Source organism: Phalaenopsis equestris, unplaced genomic scaffold (assembly GCF_001263595.1).
Source record: "Phalaenopsis equestris unplaced genomic scaffold, ASM126359v1 Scaffold000061, whole genome shotgun sequence".
Lineage (NCBI taxonomy): Eukaryota > Viridiplantae > Streptophyta > Magnoliopsida > Asparagales > Orchidaceae > Phalaenopsis > Phalaenopsis equestris.
In genome coordinates this window covers 644,183-662,904 of record NW_018164503.1, presented here as the reverse complement: position 1 = coordinate 662,904, position 18,722 = coordinate 644,183, and the positions used below count along the sequence as shown (strand labels likewise).

At 34.9% G+C, this 18,722-nt stretch overlaps 1 protein-coding gene across 1 annotated transcript in view; it reads right to left on the bottom strand.

Annotated features, from left to right (window-relative positions):
- The window catches only part of LOC110019531 (ras GTPase-activating protein-binding protein 1-like), a 33,774-nt gene extending 15,921 nt beyond the window's left edge, over positions 1-17,853 (bottom strand). The window contains exons 1-11 of the mRNA XM_020717226.1: positions 17,620-17,853; positions 10,893-10,933; positions 4,680-4,720; positions 4,430-4,567; positions 2,707-3,013; positions 2,088-2,335; positions 956-1,166; positions 712-833; positions 567-632; positions 289-352; positions 4-129 (exon numbers count right to left, since the gene is read on the bottom strand). Coding sequence (XP_020572885.1) covers positions 4-129; positions 289-352; positions 567-632; positions 712-833; positions 956-1,166; positions 2,088-2,335; positions 2,707-3,013; positions 4,430-4,567; positions 4,680-4,718 — 1,321 coding nt within the window. The 5' untranslated portion in view covers positions 4,719-4,720; positions 10,893-10,933; positions 17,620-17,853. The remainder of the gene's footprint in view (positions 1-3; positions 130-288; positions 353-566; positions 633-711; positions 834-955; positions 1,167-2,087; positions 2,336-2,706; positions 3,014-4,429; positions 4,568-4,679; positions 4,721-10,892; positions 10,934-17,619) is intronic.
- Positions 17,854-18,722: the final 869 nt, after the last annotated feature.

Below are 18,722 nucleotides of genomic sequence, written 5' to 3'. Positions count from 1 at the left end.
TGCCGTAACCCTGATTGGCACCGTAGCCGCTCCGAGCTCTGAAATTATCGTTCCGATAGTTCCCTCTTCCGGCAAGATAGCGGCCTCTCCCGCCGCCATTGTTGGTGTTGGTAACCACACCGTTGATGACTGAGGATTAAAGATCAGGATTAGAAGATTTAAGAGAATTTTGTTCTGAGTTAGTACTCTTATGTTGGGCATATATATAAAGTTTGGATGTTGATATGTAAATAAATAGGAATGGAGTGTAATGAATGTAAATCTTCCAAATATAAAATGGAGGCTTGCCTCGTGTTGTGGTTCTCTTCTCCTCAACAAAAGCTTGACGTCCTCCAATGGTTATGGGAGAAGACTGAAAATTTGCAGCCAAAATACAAAATATTATTTCAGCAGCACTATTTTCAATGCACCATCACTAGTCAGTATAATTCCCTCAGCATATAAGCAAAATCCGAAAATTACAAATATACCAAAACTGAATCAACATCATAATGAAAAGTTCAGTTAAATAAAAACTTACAAGTATGGGAACAATATATTCCAACAAGAGTTGGGAAGTGGAGTACCTTGATTGCCGCTTGCATGGAATCCAACGACTCAAACTCAACAAAACCAAAACAAAAACGCTCCACCTGAAAGACATGCCATAAAAACCTCCGCTAGCAACGTAAAAGAAAGTAAAAGACATATCGAACGCAAAATCAAGCAAACCTTGTGGTTTCTAACTTGGACACCACCGGGCTTGATTGGTCCAAATTTCTTAAATTCACCCGCAACCTCTTCAGGTGTTGTGCTCAAGGGTAAATTTCTAATATATATGGAATGTCCCTCAACTGCTTGTAATAAAAACAATGTTAGGGGGAAAAACAAAATAAAATAACATAAAATAAAGACAATAATGGCAATATTCCAAAAAACGCAGAGAAAATATAAGGATTATGGTTTGCGAAAATACCATCGTTTGAATTGTTTTCAAGCACGTTGTCGCCAGTACTAACTGTGGCCTCGAGTGTAGTGGAAGGCTTCAAAGAAGTGGCGGGCTGTTTCTCGGGGTTTAGGGCATCGAGTTTGGCAGGGGGAGGAGTTGCCTTTGGCAAGGAAACTTTCGTCTTAGAGACCGGCGTAGAATTCGACACCAATGGTTGGCTGACCTTGTAAACCTTGACCTGTAGATGATAAACACAAAAGAGTAGGTTTCAGAGCCATATTCTTAATGTGTAATTTATTCCATTTATGCAGAATAAAGCAAACTAAAACCCATTCTAGCCATGCATGTGAAGCCATGGGGAAGAATGTAAATTAAAATATATATCATAACTTGCACTATCGCATGCATGATTAGATACATGATGGACAAGTTCATCATCCATGCTCACAAGCAGGGTAAGAATCTATCTGTCTATCAGTAAACACGCAATGTCACGAAAAAACAGTTAAAATATGAAAGCATAAAAGGGAATTTACATACATGCCATCCAATTCTTATGCATTTACATATCTCGCTCATAAAATGTTGCTTTTTACATTAATACCACTCAAATCTTTCATATCACTTGAAAAATACCACTATTTTACCTTCTAGAAAATGAAATGCATCTTTCATGCATAGGCACTATGGTGTATATGTAAAAATTGAAGTTTAGGTGTTATAGATGGGTAAAAATATAATAATGCATGTAAATCTTCCAAACATAACATACATCCAAACAACCATATAGATATGTTCATGTATTACAGACGCTAGGACAAATACACATCCAAACAACCATAGATATGTTCATACATTTACCGATTTATAATCTGTCATGAGTTGTTGTAAGGTAATGGTTAGACTGCCTTTTCATTAGGGCATCAAGAATATGAGTTTGAATCACAAATATTCTCTTTGCAATGCACGAGCACAATTATGCATTTGTGTGCATTTATACAATATAATTTTATTATGCATGTATAAATTCAAATAAACAAGCAGCTATTTCGTCACTTTTTAATATTACAAGTAAACCGTACAAAATTCTATAAAACAGACTAATTCATTATTACTACTCAAAATGTATTCATGATGCAACAGTTGTTCATTTACTCACAATTGATGCATAAGACTTCTTAGGCTCATCCTCTTGAGACACAGAAACAGCAACTTCAGAAACCAGTTGTTCATCAGGTTGGATTACATGGACCTCTGGATCTGAAGCAACCACAATTGATACTTCTGGGGGATCATTTTCCATAGGAGGCTTGATAACTTCCTCAGCATTAACAACATCTTCTACAGTGTGTAAGGTTTCAGGTTCAGCTGAAGTGACCATTTGGGGCTCCTGACCCAAAGTCGACTCTGCCAAAATAATAGATTAAACATACATAATTTTAAATAAAACAAAAATTGAACACAATGAACAAATGGTACAATTAAAAAAACATAAAAAAAGAACATTTACATACATAATACCCAATTCTTATGTACTTACATATCTAACATCTAAACTTTGCGTTTAACATTTATGCCACCTTAATCTTGTATATCACATACTTTTTTAACTTTAAAATAGTAAAATAAACCTTTTTATGCATAGAAAAGATGGAATATATGTAAAAAATCGAAGTTTAGGTGTTGGATATGTAAATATATAGGAATTGAGTGGTTTGCATGTAAATTTTCCAATAAAAATAGAGCTGAAACAAAAAGGCATAGTACACAAATTATACCTGGTTCGGGAGTCAAAGCAGCGGCTGAGGCATCACCGTTTGTACCATTAATCGTGACTTGATTTGCTCCCCTAGGCTGACTTGGGTCTACAAACCTAAAAATATCATTTAGGACGACATAACCACCTTTTTCCTGTGGAGCAAGGAAAAACGTCTGGGTAAATTTGCGCCGGATATTATCCCTTCCCGTCAAGGAACCTGTAACAACAACCAATACACCATCCTTGTATGATGCCTGTGAGTCTGCAGTCTCTATCTCTGCAGTATATTCGCTGAAGTCCATTGACAAAACCTTGTCATTGATGGCCTGCTCCAGTGTAGAAGACAAGCAGAATCAGCATTCATCAAAAATTAACAGGCGTTTACATACAAAGCACAGAACTATCAAGTAATTACATATCTCACGCCTAAAATTTCATATCTATACACACACAAATCTTTAATAGTCACATCAAAATTAACACTATTACCACTCTTTTAACAGTGAAATACACATTTTCATGCATAGATTTAAAGCAACTATTACCACTCTTTTAACAGTGAAATAAACATAAAAATTTAGGGGTGAGATATGTAAGTACTCAAAATGCTATATATGTAAACATAAAAATTTAGGGGTGAGATATGTAAGTACATAAGAACTGTGTGCTAGGTATGTAAATTTCCCAAAATATAAAAGAGAATGCACAGCTTCTGAGAAAACAAAGAAGAAAAGAGTAAGGATGAAATTCTTGTAATGTAACTAAACAAAATTTTACTAAACTCATAGCTAAGATAAGTGCCTTCTACCAGGAAAGCATCAATTTTGCAACTACGATATTGTAAATCCAGAGGCCAATAATTTTAACAAGACAAAACAAAACATAAAAGCACTCAACTGTATTCCAACAAATATGAGACTGCCAACGCATACTTATTGAAACAATGATATCTTTGCTCTGACTGAATTTTGTTGCATGCTATCAATTTCCAGATGAATGCAAAAGATATTTTGTTAGATGAAGATCATGACAAAACAGTTATTTTAACGGAGATTTACATACCCAGCACAAAATTCTTATGTATTTACATATCTCACAAGTAAATTTTCATATTTACATACATAGCACTTTGGTGCATTAAACCTATGCATGAAAAGATGTATTTCACTTTTAAAAAGCCCTAATAGTGATATTTTTGTTGTGATATTAAAGATATGAGTGCTCTGTATGTAAATATGAAAGTTTAGGTGTAAGATATGTAAATACATAAGAATTATGTGCTACGTATGTAAATGCTCTTTATTTTAATAACATCACGTTCAGACTGGTCTGTAAGACCTTTAACTGCATTTAAATCGGATCATTTTGATGCATCTACAGCCCAAAAAAGCTAATGTACCAAACGTATCCTTTACCATACAATCACTTTACCAAAACCACCCCACAGGGTTTCAAATTTTCAAAATAAACTAGTAAATTGTTCACGTTTCCATTAAAGGAATCACTTATATTGTGTCCAAAAATGTTCTCTCAATGAGAAGACAAAAACCATGAAAGCACATGTGAAGCAAGCCGATGAAGAACACTATTAAAAAGAGATCATTAAGACCACCAAATTTAATTTCAATAATCTTTCTAAAAACCTTTCCTTTGGAATAAGATCATAGTCAATTACAAATATATATAAAAAGACAATCTTAACCAGCAAACTAAAAAAGAGAGAAATTAGACTACATTCGTACTTGCATTGTTGTCACTGATTCCATCATCCCATCTGAATCTGGACGACTCAAGATGCTTGAATCCTGATAAAATCTATGGACCTGATCAGGTGATTTATGAAGAACGAAATAGTATTGTTGAACAAAGGCACCCCCAACCTGCATGTTCATTTTTTTTAAGATAAATGATTCATAATAAAATATTTAGGGTATTAAAACTAATAATCATCAAGCAGCCTCGATCCGAGACCGATCAAAATGTGCAAGTTACCACTTGTGGACTTGGTTGAGCTGCACTTGGCAATGCCATATCTGCAATTAAACAGGATAATCAGCATAAGAAAACAGAGAAACATTTAAAAATAGAAGAAACGGTGTATATGTTCCTGCTCATCATTGCAATAAAACGTGTGATACACTAAAAAGTCATAGCCAATAAATTTATGTAACAGAAGCAGTCATAGCCAATAAATAAGCAACAATCAAGATTGAAAGCATGCAATAACTAAAGCGTTTTTATAAAAAAACAGGTAGGATAATCACCACCCATCATCACCTTTATACTGTAATAATCCAATCTTTACGATCAACTATAAAAATCTTCATTTTTATTCATTTCTAAATAGTATTTCCAGAGGTGTTCAACAAATTCTTTGTGAATCATTTTGAAGATATTTTATGCATGTCACCTTAAGATTACCATTGCTACTTCATATAACTTCATTATTAATCTTACAGACATATGATAATCTAATAAGTGGATTTTCTACAGTTCCTTGCACGTGCTAAACCACTCAAATCTAGTTTCAATTAATTTTTTATAAGTAAATGTCACTCCAAATGATTGTAGTATAGAATCATAATGGCAATAAAATAATAAGAGTGATTATATGCTGATCACCAAAAGACATTAGATAAATAAATATTACTTTGCATTTCATAGTGAAGGAAGGCTTTGTGGCTTTCTACAAGAACAAGGCCTCGTCGTTACGAAGACTTTATATTTCTAGTTATCCCTTTAAAAAATACAAGTAAAAACTATTGATTAAGACTACTCTATAAGCTAGACGATGATTGCAGATCAATATCTCATGATTTTTTTCATCTTTAGTTTGCATGGACATGGGTCAACCAAATTCAAAGAATCATGTCGATAGCAATGAATTGTATCATCCAAATAAGCCTCATAGACCTAGAGGGAAAGCTTACTGAAGAAACCAATGACAAGTCAAACTATGGCAAAAATAGAGAAGGCCTCGTCGTTACGAAGACTTTATATTTCTAGTTATCCATTTAAAAAATACAAGTGAAAACTATTGATTAAAACTACTCTATAAGCTAGACGATGATTTCCGATCAATATCTCATGATAACAAACCGGATGAATATCTCATGATTTTTTTCATCTTTAGTTTGCGTGGACATGGGTCAACCAAATTCAAGGAATCATGTCGATAGCAATAAATTGTATCATCCAAATATGCCTCATAGACCTAGAGGGAAAGCTTACTGAAGAAACCAACGACAGGTCAAACTATGGCAAAAATAGACAGCTTCAGGTTTATAGCTGAGAATTCTAGGGCTAGTCCTTCTACCGAAGATCATCATTTAGAGGAACATGTTGGAAAAAACAACATGATCTTAAGGGAGTTTGCCACTTGTTTGAAATTTTTTAAGCAGCATGATAGGCATGATCGCACCATCAAAAGGGAGTTCCCCACTTACTAGCATGAAAACTTTTGCTGTGAGCCATATAGATGCATTGATAATGATTTTCAAGGCTCGCCAACTTGTTAACAAATTTGAGGCACAAGGGTTTAACATCTTGAGTAACCAAGGTTCAAACAAATGGTTGAACCCTCTGGCCATGATCTCTTGATAAAATTACCAGGTATCAAAGCTAGGAGCCTTCAAGTAGCATGTTTGCTTAATTATGAGCAATATTAATAGCATAGGCTTTCTTGAAAACCCCTCTAACTAGATGGAGTGGTTCTTGCATGTTGATGCCATTTTAAGATAAACATATAATCCAAGCACTATAAAGAGTTCAAAATATTTTGCTCGGCAAAAGCTCAAATGTCATACATTTTGCTTAAATTAGAAAACTTGTCTTGTCGGCACATAAATCGACATGGCAGAAGTCTGCACAAATTTGATAAAAATCATTTTTATGTTTTGCATTTTACTTGCAAGTTATAGTTTGCGAGTGTCAATGATCTCCGACAGCCTGGTGCTACTTAAAAGTCAACCCAAAAACCTTGCAAGCATCATCTAATCAGCAATGAAAAATAAGAACAGCCAGGTTTTTATGGAATATATTAGTTCAACTACGGAAAACCCAATTCCCTGATTTATATTTCTTGATCAACTGTAATAGATAATAATAATCAGAATCCTTAACAAAATACCTTTAATTGAGCTATGAACCTAAGAAAAGACATAACTTGCCTACTCGATCTTAATTGTCGTAATAGTCTGGTACTCAAGTTACTCTTAAAATAAATAAATATTGACCACCAGTTCTGTGGACAGTAGACACTATCTTCTGTATGCAAAGCGAATAGGGACAGAATCAAAAAATATTTTATAGGTACTAAAAATTTGTTTTTGGAATAAGAATTTTTTATCTCAAATGAACGCAAAAAGGGTATCAAAATTATGTCAAGCCAAGCCACCAAGTCGAGAAAAACATGTATGAATAGAGGGCATCATGACTTAAATAAATTGTTCCATAGCACCAAAAAAATTATGTAAGTTTTCAAAATATTAGCTCCAACAAAAACAAACAAAACAAGGGAAGATTTACTTCCCACTAGATCAAAAATGATGTACAAGTAATAAACAATGCATTCTTGCAAAAATACAAAAATACAATTAAAACTTTCTGCATCATAACCAAAGGATCTGAATGCATGACACAAAAGGATTAAGTGCATCCCTTTATACCTTGCTCATTGGTGAAATCTATTTGCAGGCATACAAAGAGAACGGGAGTCGGAGAAGAGACGGAGATTAACATAGAAGAGACAGAAGGCAAGAATTGACTGACAAGTCATAGAACAAATGTTTGCAATCAATCAATAATTGGGAGTAGAACTTCACAAACTTCAAAACTAGTATGAAGCTCACGAGATTAGTAGTAAGAGAACAATCTCAAAAATTCCACAAAAAAAAGAACTAATATAAGATTGAAAACAACTTTTAATTAACACACAATGAGCATGAGACTGCATGTAACTCTTCAAAGACCTAAGTGGATACAATAAGCACAAAAGCATAGCTGCCCAATCGAGGTTTGTCAACTGCACATTCTTGAAGAATATTGAATAGAAAATAAGATAAGCTTGTCTAATTTAAAGCTTTTAATGGCCTCACATAAGTTTCTTGATCAAACCACCAATAATAAATCTAAAAAGTATCATTTCATTGAATATAAAAGATAATGAGTTTGTGACATGGGACGCTCCCGCCCGCGCCCATTTCAGCAGGCAAGTCATATACGTCGACTAGGTGTGGCCATTCGATCGGTCCAGCGAGGGCGATGGACCGAACTGGTCCAAATTCATTAATCACGAGACTCCCCTTCCCTTTCCACGATCATTTCCGCCAGTGCCCTAAACCTCCACCACTTTCTAGAGGTTGCAGCGCCCCATCCACTTCCTAGTCGTTGTTCGCCTATTCAAATCCCTTCCAATTCTTCTCCTCCTTTCCTAGGCTACCTCCCTCTCCCCTTCCTACATACACACATTCTTTCTCAATTCTAAGCGGTGGATTTTCTTTGTGATTTTAGAGTCCAGGTTTGCCTCTACGGTGTTCCCTCGTATGAGGGTTGTATCCAACAGTGGGTGGTGTTTCGGCAATACCTCACCTGCGGTGTTGACTACCTCCATACCCTTCTCCGTCGTCAGCAATCCTCCAGCTCACTCTTTCAACACCTTGCCTGCGCCTCTCCTCCCACCTACCACAGATTTTGTCGGTCTCCCATAGCAATCATTCCACCGCTCTTGTTAGCCCTTGTCGAACCTTCCAGCCAGTCGACCTCTCCTATAGGTCAACCTTCTAGCCAGTAGACCTCTACTATCGCTCTCGTCAGGCTATGTCGAACCTTCCAGCCAGTCGACCTCTCCTACAGGTCGGTCCACCCTCCAAAGGTCTTCCATCCATCTTTCCACCACTATTAGCCCCTTCTAGCAATCACTGGTTTCACTAGCCCTGCCCAGCAGTTCTTCAGTGGATACCCCTCATCATCGCGACGTATTCATCACCATTCAGGACTTTTTCTTTCTATTTCATGCTTAGTTAATTTATGTTTGTTGTTTTTTTATCACTTAATGTGTTATTTCAGTTGTTTATGTTTCGTGTCGTTTACTGTTTATGCATTTTCGTGTTGAGCGTGATTTTGGGTGGTCAACTTTGGTATCAATTTGTCTATAAATTTTGAGATGAGGATAAAAGATTATCAAGGGTAAAGAAGTCATCTTCCATGAATATACATTATGCAAGGATAAATGATTTGTTTACACAAAACAAACTTCGACTCTATAGTATATTAAATTGGAGAACCCGCTTGTGCCATAATAAAAACAAGAAATGCAAGATTAGTCTGAGCGCACCATACCTATAATCTAAAGCCAAAAGCTCGCAAAGAACTTAAATGCCGACCAAGCATTAGTATCAATGTCATTACTGCCAAGTTACATGCAAAGACAGGAAAGCAAAAGTGATATGAGAAAATCATATATGTAGACAGTTTTGTCAAGTGGGAAAAAATCTCTACAAGTAGTTGGAGTCAATTCACAAGAATAACACTCGCCAAAAGGTCCAAAGAGAAGTGGGGATTGCAAAATAAATGAATATACAAATATATGTCTCAACATGATAAAAAGGAGTTCAAAGAGAAAGAAAGCATAAACATGTATAGATTTTTTTTTTTCCTATGGTTAAATGAGCAATTATTCATCTGATAATGAGTATTGCGACAACTAAAAATCTATGCCTTATCAAAGGAAAGCTAAGATAGCTTTCCTCCACAATGAAGTAAAGGAAGATATAAACATGGTCCAACCAAAGGAATTTGTCAAACATAGAGAACAAAGCTTTACAACCAAACATGAGTGTAAGCGTATGCCTACATATATATTGCGTTCAGTGAAGAAATAACCAATCACACACTTGAAGGAAGTTTGAGATAATTCAAAATAGTATGCATATGACAACAACAAAAATTAAGACAAGCAAAAATATGAGAAAAATGTAGTAATAGAAATAAGACGTGAAAATGTTTTGTCTGATTTGAAATATCAAATGGCATATAACTAAATTCAACGCTAAGAGAATTCAAGAAAATTTTCATTTCTCATAACATAATTTCAAACTCAGGCACAAAAAATAAGCCAGGGGACTTGAATCCCTCACCTATTCTAGATGTGGGTGTAACTTAACCAATAAGTCGTAGCTTTGTGGTTCAACATTCCTGAAGGCATACTCATAAAAGACCAAGAACTGCTATCACGGTAAATTACAAGAAAAACATAATCAAATCTGTGCACAGCTAGGACTGCTACGTTGAAATTTAATTACTATTATCTTTATTGTAACATTGTGAATGGAACCACCCTAAAACATTGCAAATCATAAAGCAGTACTCTGCATAATATTGACTGATAATTTTGGTGAAGAAAAGGGATATTAATGAAAATATAATAGCACAAACAGGATAGAAAAAGAGAAAAAAATACCAGAACATACAAATAAAACATCATAGGTCAAACAAAACAAACTTTTACTTCAATACAACAAAACCTAATAAGCGCTGGAACATTTGAATGCCCAAGCAAAGTTATTTGCAAAACTTTTAAGTTCACATATGCATGAGAAATACTGAGACTTTTTTACAAACAGAAATAGCAAAATTTGGCAAAAATGGATACGTCAAAAAAAAAAAAAATTGAATATGGTTTTCCCGAAAAATTTAATCACACCTGCTCAAGGATACAATACAATTAAGCTATTCAAGAACATGCACTTTGCTAGCTACAGTAAACAATAACATTGGTGAGATTTAGGATAACAACATTTCAAAAGAGACGGCATGATGTCTGCTGCTAGCATTATCATATAAACACTAGTATTTAAATATGGACACATCAAACTTTTGAAGGTAAAAATAATCAATGAATGAAACTCTCCTCAATATAGGGTTCTAGTATTGGTGAATTTACTAAAAAACATCCTCATAAAGCAGAATTTACTAAATAGTGGGTCCGGAATACAAAGTTATGTTCTTATTATATAGGAAAAACAAACACATGCTCAAGCACATTAAGAATCTTATTTTTCCATCATAATTAAAACATATTTTAAGAATACAAAATGAGCTCCTTATTTGAACTGAAGTTAAACAATGTTATCAAAGAATTTAAAAAAAAAAAAACTTCTCACAGAAAAAAGAAAGCATAACAGTAAAAATCCTATGACAACTTACAGGAAAAGAAACAACTGCATGAAACAAAGGGCAAGAAGCACCTGCACAAATTACTAGATGAGAGGAGTGTTTGAAGTTTGTAACATCGATATTGCAAAATCATCCAAAAATTATGAAAATAGGCCAATTGCATACAGCTTGAGCTCAAATGACATGTTCATCAAGAGAAGCTCTGTTTAATGAGCTATTTTACGGCATTATAATTTGAAAAAAACATAGAATAAATAAATGGCGTGTGTACTTTTAGAAGGGATCATAAAGATCTCTAGGTTCAAAACCGTTTCTAGGTAAATGTTCATTTCCATGATTTTCTTGATAAGTTTGATGTATTCTTCCGCTATGCAAAAATATTTTCAAAGCCTTTAAGCAACAAGCATCCAAATAACCATCACACAATTAATATAGCACAAAAAATGTGATATGGATATTAATAAGAAGACTGAACTATTTTAGTATGGCTATTCCAGGGTTGCATTCCTAACCATACTTCTTTGTTGATCCTACAGTTTACATCATCATTAAATTTATCCGAATTATTTAGAGTGAGTTTTATGAATTTTCATTTTCCATTCAATAATAATGAGTGTTGTCTGAATTATAAACATATTCTTTACAAATAATTTTGAAAAACTTCTATCTGTATAAACTTAAGTCAAAACATTTACCTACATAATCCGAAATATTGAGAATGTATTTTATCTTCCCTGGTTCGGAAAATCCAGAACACCTGTTACATGCTGAATTTTTTAACATATTTTCTTTAATTTCTTACTTAATCGATGCTTAGTTATGCAATTATAATCTTGGTTGAACCAATTTTAGGTCAAGTGATTTGTCCCACAATACAGTGATAAACTGTAGTAGATTTATTATTAGTAGGGTAAAAGGTTCTTGCATACCCAAATTTTCGGTAGTTGACCTTCAATACTTTGTAAGTGATGAATAATGGTACTAAGAATGGGTTGTACTCTGATTTAAGTTATTTATGTTCAAGTAAAATTGAATTGTATGATTAAGCAAAATATGGGTTGTGGCTGAGCAGGAAGTGCCGCAAAAAAGAAACATTCAAGACTCCCCTACCAACTAGACTATTGTGCATTGCAGGCTACCACCAAGAAAATGCAAGTCTAAGGATATTTTCAGTATTTTGATGGAGCAAATCTTATTGGAAGAGCTAGTGAGAGCAACCCAAAAGAAGTTATTGGCTACCACTTGTAAATTTATTTGAAAAGTTACTTCCGAATAGTTATTTAAGCAACTCCAAAAAAATGTGGTGTAATGCATGTGGAAGACTAGCAGCCTAGCTGACAAACAAAATGCATCTCCCAACCACTTCTTGTTTATGCAGGCTTAAGAGTAGTGAGTTAAATAGATTTTCAATAAGTTGATGTGGCTCTACATAGTTGCTGTGCAACATGAGGTTGACAATGAGCTTAACAGTGATTCAACTCTCCTAGCACATCTATATAAAGTACAATTCTAACAAAAAAATATCGTCTATAAAATAGTTAGCAATACAGTGAGCTTCAGCAAAAGGAGTTATCAGAATAAGGAACAGGAATTAAAGATTATTCAATGGAGGGAACAACTTGTTATGGAATCTTAGCAAGTTCTTCTGCCACTTTGTACCTACACTTTTAGGTGGGAAAGATTATAGACGCAGTCAGATCTAGGATTTACTGCTCAATGAACTCTTTTATGGTAGTATCGTTATGCATGGCTTACCATACTAACTATTGTTGCATTATGGCTTGGATAGAATGTGTGGTGATTACTGTTGTGTTTCTATAGACTTTACTTAATTTTCATTAGATGGGCTAACCCTTCATCATATTGTCAAGTTTATAATGATCTACTGCACATTAAGTATGTATCTTTACATATGCAGACATGGATGCTACATAAGTTATCAGACAGTGAGATGGGTTGCCTCAATAGGCAGCCTTGTTAATGCTCGTTGAACAAACTTCTTGGTTGAATGCAGTGAACTTCTTAGACCGATTTCACTACAAGTTTTGTTCGTGAATTTAAAATATATGTGAAACGGCCTTAACCTTGGTATCAGATTTTAAAATATAATATTGGATATGTTGTCGACATTTGATGAGCTCTATTAACTTGTTTTGCAAAGCGTAATATTAGCTCATGCTTGCATTTTACTTGACATGTCTTGATAAGCATTATCTACACTTAGGCTTTGTTTGGCGCAACTGCAGCTTCTCAGTTTTTCAGCTGCAGTTGTACTGCCCTAAGAAGCTATTGCAGAGCAACTGCAGGAAAGCTGCTTTGTACTGCCCCAAGAAGCTATTGCAGAGCAACTGCAGGAAAGCTGCTGCGGTGAAACTGTTTGTCTGTTTGTTGCAGCTGTGTGAAAATAGCTGTGAGGCAGTTGTTTCTATAAAATTAATCGTTCTGCCCCTGTTTAGTAAATTTCTTTAAGACAGAATTGTGACACAATTTTATTTGATAATTCTGATGCAAAAATTTAAAATAATGATGAATTTATTTAATATTTTGAAGTAGAAATTCAAGATAAATATATTTTCAGAATCAAAATAAGTGAGAATGAAATTAACACTCTTAAACTTGTTTAATTCTCTAAATTGTGCAGTAACCAGTTCATCTTCATGCGAATGATGATTACTTCATTTTAAATAAGCCAATAAAGTGTGCATTTACATACATAACACACAATTCACTGCCTCGAACATATTCTTAACAATTTCAACCTATCATAAAATGACATTTGAAAGCATATTAAAGCTTCTAACTCATGTTTCCCACTCGAGTCTGCATTATACTTGCAAGCAAATAAAACACAATTTGAAGTACTAATAACAAACATTCATGGTGTGGATGATTGTAAAAAGAACATAACTTCGTAAAGAGTATTACATAATGCTTGTCAATATATACCAACAGTAATTCATTGAAAGGCAAAGCAAGCTTCGATTACCAAAGATTACCTAAAACCTGTTCCAAAGATCACAAAAGATTAATTTTATATATTTTCCCCATATCGAAATAGAATCTTTTAATTTAAAAGAACATAAAAAAGGATGAACTATTCTGCAATATCTTTATATGCACAAACTGAGCCCAACTATTTTTTTTTTATGAAACTATGGACAATCTCTTCAGAGTTTTGTATGGTTTAAGATTTTCAAGCACATTCACATCTGAGTCATTATTTACTAACGTTTCACCTCAATTCAAAGGATAAATCCTTGAGTTTCTCTTCTCAAATAATTTTGCAGTACAAGCCTCGATAGCCTCCTTCACATTTTCCATAAAACATATTTTTAATTTGCGCAACTCACTCGTTCGTTCCAACTCCCCAATTTTATAACCATTCTCATTTTTAACATTAAACTCATTTAGTTCTTGAAGTGGTACACTAGAAAATACATTATTGGGCAATTCCAAGTAACGCGGATTAGAAAGATCACTCACATTGCCAGGCAAGAAATCATCAGGGCAAAATCCCCAAAATAATTTGTTATAGATTATGAATCGCAAATGATAAAGACTACTTAGAGATCTTGGCATATGAGTGAGACGTACAAAAAGATTCAAATATGGAAGATGTCTCAAATCTTTAATAGCCTCAGAAATTTTTTCCTGACATGGAGATCATATGAACAACAAACGAATTCTTCTCGATGCTTCAAAAATTTCAGTAAGTACAGTAAGTATTTCAGTAAGTATTTCAGTAAAAAAATGTCCATGTCTTTCACTGGTAAGAAAAAGAGAATGTAGAGTTTTAACAGCTTTGGTCATTTTCAACACTTCTGAATTTTCAGTTTTAACAAATAAGTGTGGAACATTTTTAGCAATTTTGAAAGAAAAACATTATCTCCCACAAATCCGAAACAATCCTCTGAAGAAATAGATTTTGATAATTCATGTAATAAATCAAGCATCTTATAATATATTCTCTCATAATATTGAAACTCATCAAAGAAAAATTTTCTGACCAATACATCAAAATACCTTCCTCCAATATCTTCCAAGGTTTCTCCTTCAATAGAAGATTCCTGAATGAAACCCAATGCAATTCATATTCAGACTAAATTATCTTTATCAAATTGATGATCTTGTAGGAATATGCCACAAAATCCTTCTCCTCACCTCGACAGATGAGATCATTTTTAGGCAAGCATCCTGTTTCACGATCTTTGCACAACTAAAGCTCCAGCTCATGTTGCTCCTGCTTTGCGTTTTCGATGAGATTAAGGAAAGTGCTGACGTCAGTTAAAACATTATCAAGTTTCTACACAACCTTCTCCAGTCACTTCAAATTGGGATCCATCTTGAGAGCACGTTTGTGAATTTTCTTTGAAGAGCTCATGGTGGAACGCACCTTTTGCTGCTTCTTGTTTCTAGTAAGTTGTTCTTCAAGCATCATGTACTCAAGGTCATCAAGAACATCATCTGCCTCATCGATGGCATCTTGTAGCTGCCATATCCAGCTGCTAAGTGTTGGGTTTCGATCTCTGATTTGTGCTTGGGTGGAAGCAAAGACGACAGCTTGAACCTTAGGGTGGTTTTCTCACAGTCTTTTGAGCTCCTTCTTCATGCCCCTCTGCCATCTATATTGATCTTGCAGGTAATCAGAGCAAGCGTTGATGATCTTATCCATGATTGGGCCAACAAACCAGCCCGCCATGGCAAGGTTCAAGGTTCGATCATTAGGGCAACAAGGCTCGATCACGAGATTGGGGTCTGGGGAGTGTCGGGACAAATGAGGAAAAGCCGCTCAACAACGTGAGGTCGTGGGGTTGATCCCGCGGCCAGTGTTCCGCCTATTTTAGCGGCTGGGGGCCGCAAGCGCCACATCCAAACAGTAAATTCAAACTCAGCTTCGCGGTTTGGGGCCGCGCTGCGCGAAAAACGCGGCCCCAAATGGACTCTTAGGCTGCGAAGGTAAAGTTCCTAAGAGCATAGTCGAGAATATGATATCTACGTACTTAGTTTGACTATTCGGCATTTACTACCCAAAATATTAGATTGACATGGTTTGTTAAATTTGCATTCTCAAGGGGACAATGGTTGAACAGTATCAACACAACACAATTCAATGACAGGACCTATGATTGAATTTGGGCCGTGACAGAATGTCATGAGAGATAGCCTTCTCTAATATGATGTTTTCTTTAGGAATAATCCTATGCGAACCCAACTCCCAAAAAGACAATCCAATGAAAATGAGTATTGCAATGGTCTCCTGATAGGCTTCTATAGTGTAAGGAGAGAAGGAATGAGCAAAACCATACATCCTAAATGGAAAAATGTTCTTGGGATTAATCATTAGTATATTCTGATATAGCTATTAGATTAGATAAATCATTTAGTTTGGTTGAAGAACATGAGAGGCTCACAGTATCACAAAATACATGCACATACTAACTCAACCACCATGAGAATGGTATGAATGTTTGATTTTTATGGTAAATGGCGTAATGAAAGCATGGCATGCACTCGTGCAATTTCCAATAACATGTTTTATATGAATGTAACAAAAAAATTTTAAACCATTTTTTTTCCTCCCATTGTATATAGACTTTCCTTTCTTGTGTTTTAATTCTACCAAATGTGAACCGCAAGTTTGTCTCCTAGATTTGACCATCCTTTTGCTGGACAGAAATTTGTTAGTCACATTTGCAGCAACAACAACAAAAATAATGACAACAGAGACAAAGAAGCAATAAGACATCCATAGCAAGGCAGTAAAACAGTTTGCAAACAGCAAGCCAGCCGCAACTTTAGCCCAAAAAAAATATACTTTTAGTACCATAGGTAAGCTGCGTCCAATTACATAAAAGAAAAAAATTACAATAATCTATACAAAAAAATCATGTTTTGATTTCAAAACTATGCGTAAGTCATCAAATGCTGCCACACAACCGTAACTGAGCAATAGTTATAATAGAATAAACAGGATATAAAGGATGGAGAATCAAGCCATCATTACAGGACCCCTAATGTAAAAAGGGACAAAGAAATTACAAACAAACGTTTCGCCTCTTCAATCACTCATCTAAAATCAAACCTCTGTAAAGCAAAAATCAAATGAAATAAAACTGTAAAACCAGCGGTTGTAAGTGAAACGAGCAAAAAATCAGATTATCATAGTGCTATCCAAAAAAAAAAAAAAAACATTAAATGCCCCAGATAAAAAGTTGTTGATCGCAATAAAAGCATTGGTACGGAACAAAACAACAAATACTTCCATGAGCACGAGCGGAAGATAAAGCAGATCTTGAGGCAGAAGATAAAGCAGGCCATAAATAATATAAAATCTCAAATTCAAAAGCATCCTGCTTGACAAAACTTTCGAAAAATGAGCAAACCCTAACAACGACGTTCACGATTACAAAGTAAAGATAAACCCTAAACCCCTGCACAAGCATATAAAATCCAAGAGGCTAAGCCGAACATTACAATCCCTAAACAATCGATCAAACCATTACCCGCACTCTCCAGAAACCCAAACTTCAGCGCAGAAAAGCCAACGCCCCGTATTTCAAGAATGGAAGAAAAGCAGGTTTTCTGCTACCATCCAAATATCAACATCAGCAATATACGAGGCAAAACAAAACAAAAACAACGAAAGGAGCTCGCAAACGAAACCTGGTGCCAGCATAAATCATAAATGAAGCGAAGCATTCGCACCAGCTCCTAAAATAACATCGGATCGAAGAAAAATTGGCCAGAAGCCTCTTACCCTCTCGAAGACAATGACGGCAATGACTTGGCTCTTCTAGGTCGATCCCTTGAAAGCTCTCGCGGTAAAAGATTGAGAGAAGAAGAAGAAGAAGAAGAAGAAGAGGCGAAGCGACGAAGTAGGAGAAGAGACTCCGGTGGTCGCAGCTTAAAAAAAGGGAAGGTTTTTAATAGTTCAGAAAAAAGGAACGGTGTTCCCTCCACCCTATATCCTGTGCAGGCAAAGTCGTATGGATTGTGTAAATCGACATCTTGTCCGTTTAATGTGTTCGAAATTGCCGTAGAAGAAATTTATGGATTTAATGACTTAGATCTTGGCTGTTTAAAATAGATTGAACGGTTGATACATAAAAAGAGCTAGAAATATTGGTTGGTGAATGTTGAGGAGGCTTGATTAAATTAGAAAAATAACACTGGTACCTGTCTTAATTACAAAATTACTTTATTTTTATGAGGGAATATATGGCCTAATTGTTCTTTTTTATTTTCCTTTTTTTGGCAATTGGTTAACTTTGATTCAAACCGGCTTTGTGGATATTATTTTATGCAGTAGATGCAAGTGAAATAAAATATCATTTATGTTGGAATGGGGATATTTATATCAATAACATTTAAATTTTATGAAAAAAATCATCATTTGACACAAATTCAATATTTCTTTTGAGCAATGAGTATTTTATATTCAAATTCAATATTACATAAAACTATAATTTTGAAAAAATTTTAGTGAAACCAATCGTCTCAATGAGACAAAACCAGTTATATCAAATAAGAGTTATCGAACGACTATAATGCTTCTCATTTAGGGGCTACAAACAGGCTTGTTCTTTTCACTTGGAGGGGAAGACCTGAAAATAACTTCCAACTTTCATGGTTGTTGAACATCTTCGACCATTGCCAACCCCCCTACTCACCATTGTAAGTTAACTCGGCCAGTTAATGATGCATCGTAAAAAAAATGTAATTATGCATTTCAAATACGATGTAACGACTTGTCATGGCAATGTGTCCCATAAGTGATGAAACAAATAACATCGTATTAAAGTAACGTCGGTAACTTTCAACCAATATAGTAGCTAACCGCCCTTACCATCGCCAATCGGT